Raw genomic sequence first — 1,904 nt, 5'->3', positions numbered from 1 at the left:
TATATATATATATATATATATAGTATTATCCCTAATATTATTATTTATATATATATATATATATATATAGTATTATCCCTAATATTATTATTTATATATATATATATATATATATATATATATATAGAGAGAGAGAGAGAGAGAGAGAGAGTATATACACACATATATATAGAGAGAGATACACTGTGTTTGAGGATATATATATATGTATAGAAAGGAGACAAATATACATACGTGTGTATATACATATACGGTACATTGACGACATATATATACACACACACATATATATATATACACATATATAGATAGATAGGGAGAGAGAGAGGGAGATACATTGGATTATATTGTAGGAGTACTAAGAGAAACTGAAACAATAAGCAACAGAAATACATTTTACATATATCTCTATTTTATGTACCTACACCCAACCAAATTTATAAATATAGATAACTAGATCGATACGTGTATATATAGGTATGTATGAATACACGATGAAATAGAGGACACCCTTACCGTTTCAAATATCTGGCTTCATCAGCCTGCATCTTGGAACATCCTATAAACTCCAAACTCCAGTCGCCAGCAGCAGCAAATCGTCCAAAATATTGCGAAGACAAAATTCCATGAAAATAAAAAACAAACACAAAAAGATACTAAACGTAGATTGGTTTCACTTTTCTTCTTCTTCGTTTTTGCAGCTGTTATTTGCTTTCGATACTATTTAAAATTTACACAAATAATAAATATAAATATATATTTACACAAAATATTGTGTCTATTTTTTTTCATGTACAAGAAAATACGAAAGTTATGCTAGAAGAAGCGGCATTTTAGACGTTATATCAACCTGAAGAGCTGATACGATAAAAATTACAAGGAGGAAGGGGTGGCTACGAAAAACGATCGGGATGCTTCGGATATTTCCGTCAAGTTAGTGTACTTTTGTACGCATGTGTGTGGGTGTGTGAGAGAGAGAAAGAGAGAGAGGGGGGTTAAATATTTGTGGAAGCTACAATTGTGTATGTAGATCGATAATCGGATGTTATCGGCTATTTTTTTGTCCATCTTGTAGAAGTGTCTTTTTTTGTGTTAGTGTTGATTTTATTATTTTACTATTAATAAATAAAGTATTTTTCTTTCTCATTAAACAGAAATGCATGTCAGCTGAAATAACGAATAAATTAATGTATACGAACGACAAAACCTAGCAACAACAAAAGGTATACGTATGTGTGAACGTGTATGTGTGCGCGAGCGCGCCTGTGTGGTCTGCATTCTTCCCCACATACAGACATATCTATATAGACAGAATTTTGTTAGCAAATGCATAATGGAAAATTTTGTCAGTAAATGCTTAAAGGAGAACTTGGATAAACTGGGATTTTCAGAAAGAGAAATCGACCGGCTAATTCGTACATTACAAGTGCAATCTGTAACTGGAACAGTGAAAATATGCAAGACTTTTCTCAAGTACCAAATGTGAATTTCTTTGTGTTAACTACATCCCAAAGATGGAACTTTTTATCTTCGTTGGAAACAGGCTTCCTTCTCAGTGGAAGATTTATAATAATTAAAAAATAGAAGAGACATATATACATACATTTCGCTTAGGCATTGTGAGGCTAATAACCTGGTGTAGAACTCAATATACGTATCAGGGGTTGTAAAAAATTAATTGCAATATATTGGTCCAATTAATAGATTGGAGTCGTACTGCCAATTAAATAATTGTTTGCTATCATATCAATTACTTGCAACATTGTCAGCGAAAATTTTTCAAATGGCTCATACTTCATTCGACATTGAATTGGCAAATATAGCATTCTATTATTATTATTATTATTTGAGGTATTGTGTTGACGCTTTGTTCTAATTGCTGAGAATGATTCACACATTTTGTC

At 31.3% G+C, this 1,904-nt stretch overlaps 1 protein-coding gene across 1 annotated transcript in view; it reads right to left on the bottom strand.

The window, feature by feature from the left end:
- LOC106876140 (kinesin-associated protein 3) overlaps positions 1–843 on the bottom strand; it is an 84,566-nt gene extending 83,723 nt beyond the window's left edge. Inside the window, exon 1 of the mRNA XM_014924566.2 lies at positions 517–843. Coding sequence (XP_014780052.2) covers positions 517–548 — 32 coding nt within the window. The 5' untranslated portion in view covers positions 549–843. The remainder of the gene's footprint in view (positions 1–516) is intronic.
- Between the last annotated feature and the right edge of the window lie 1,061 nt (positions 844–1,904).

The sequence above is a fragment of the Octopus bimaculoides genome, chromosome 8 (assembly GCF_001194135.2).
Source record: "Octopus bimaculoides isolate UCB-OBI-ISO-001 chromosome 8, ASM119413v2, whole genome shotgun sequence".
NCBI lineage: Eukaryota > Metazoa > Mollusca > Cephalopoda > Octopoda > Octopodidae > Octopus > Octopus bimaculoides.
The sequence above is the reverse complement of the archived record's forward strand: the minus strand, read 5'-3'. Positions and strand labels throughout refer to the sequence as shown.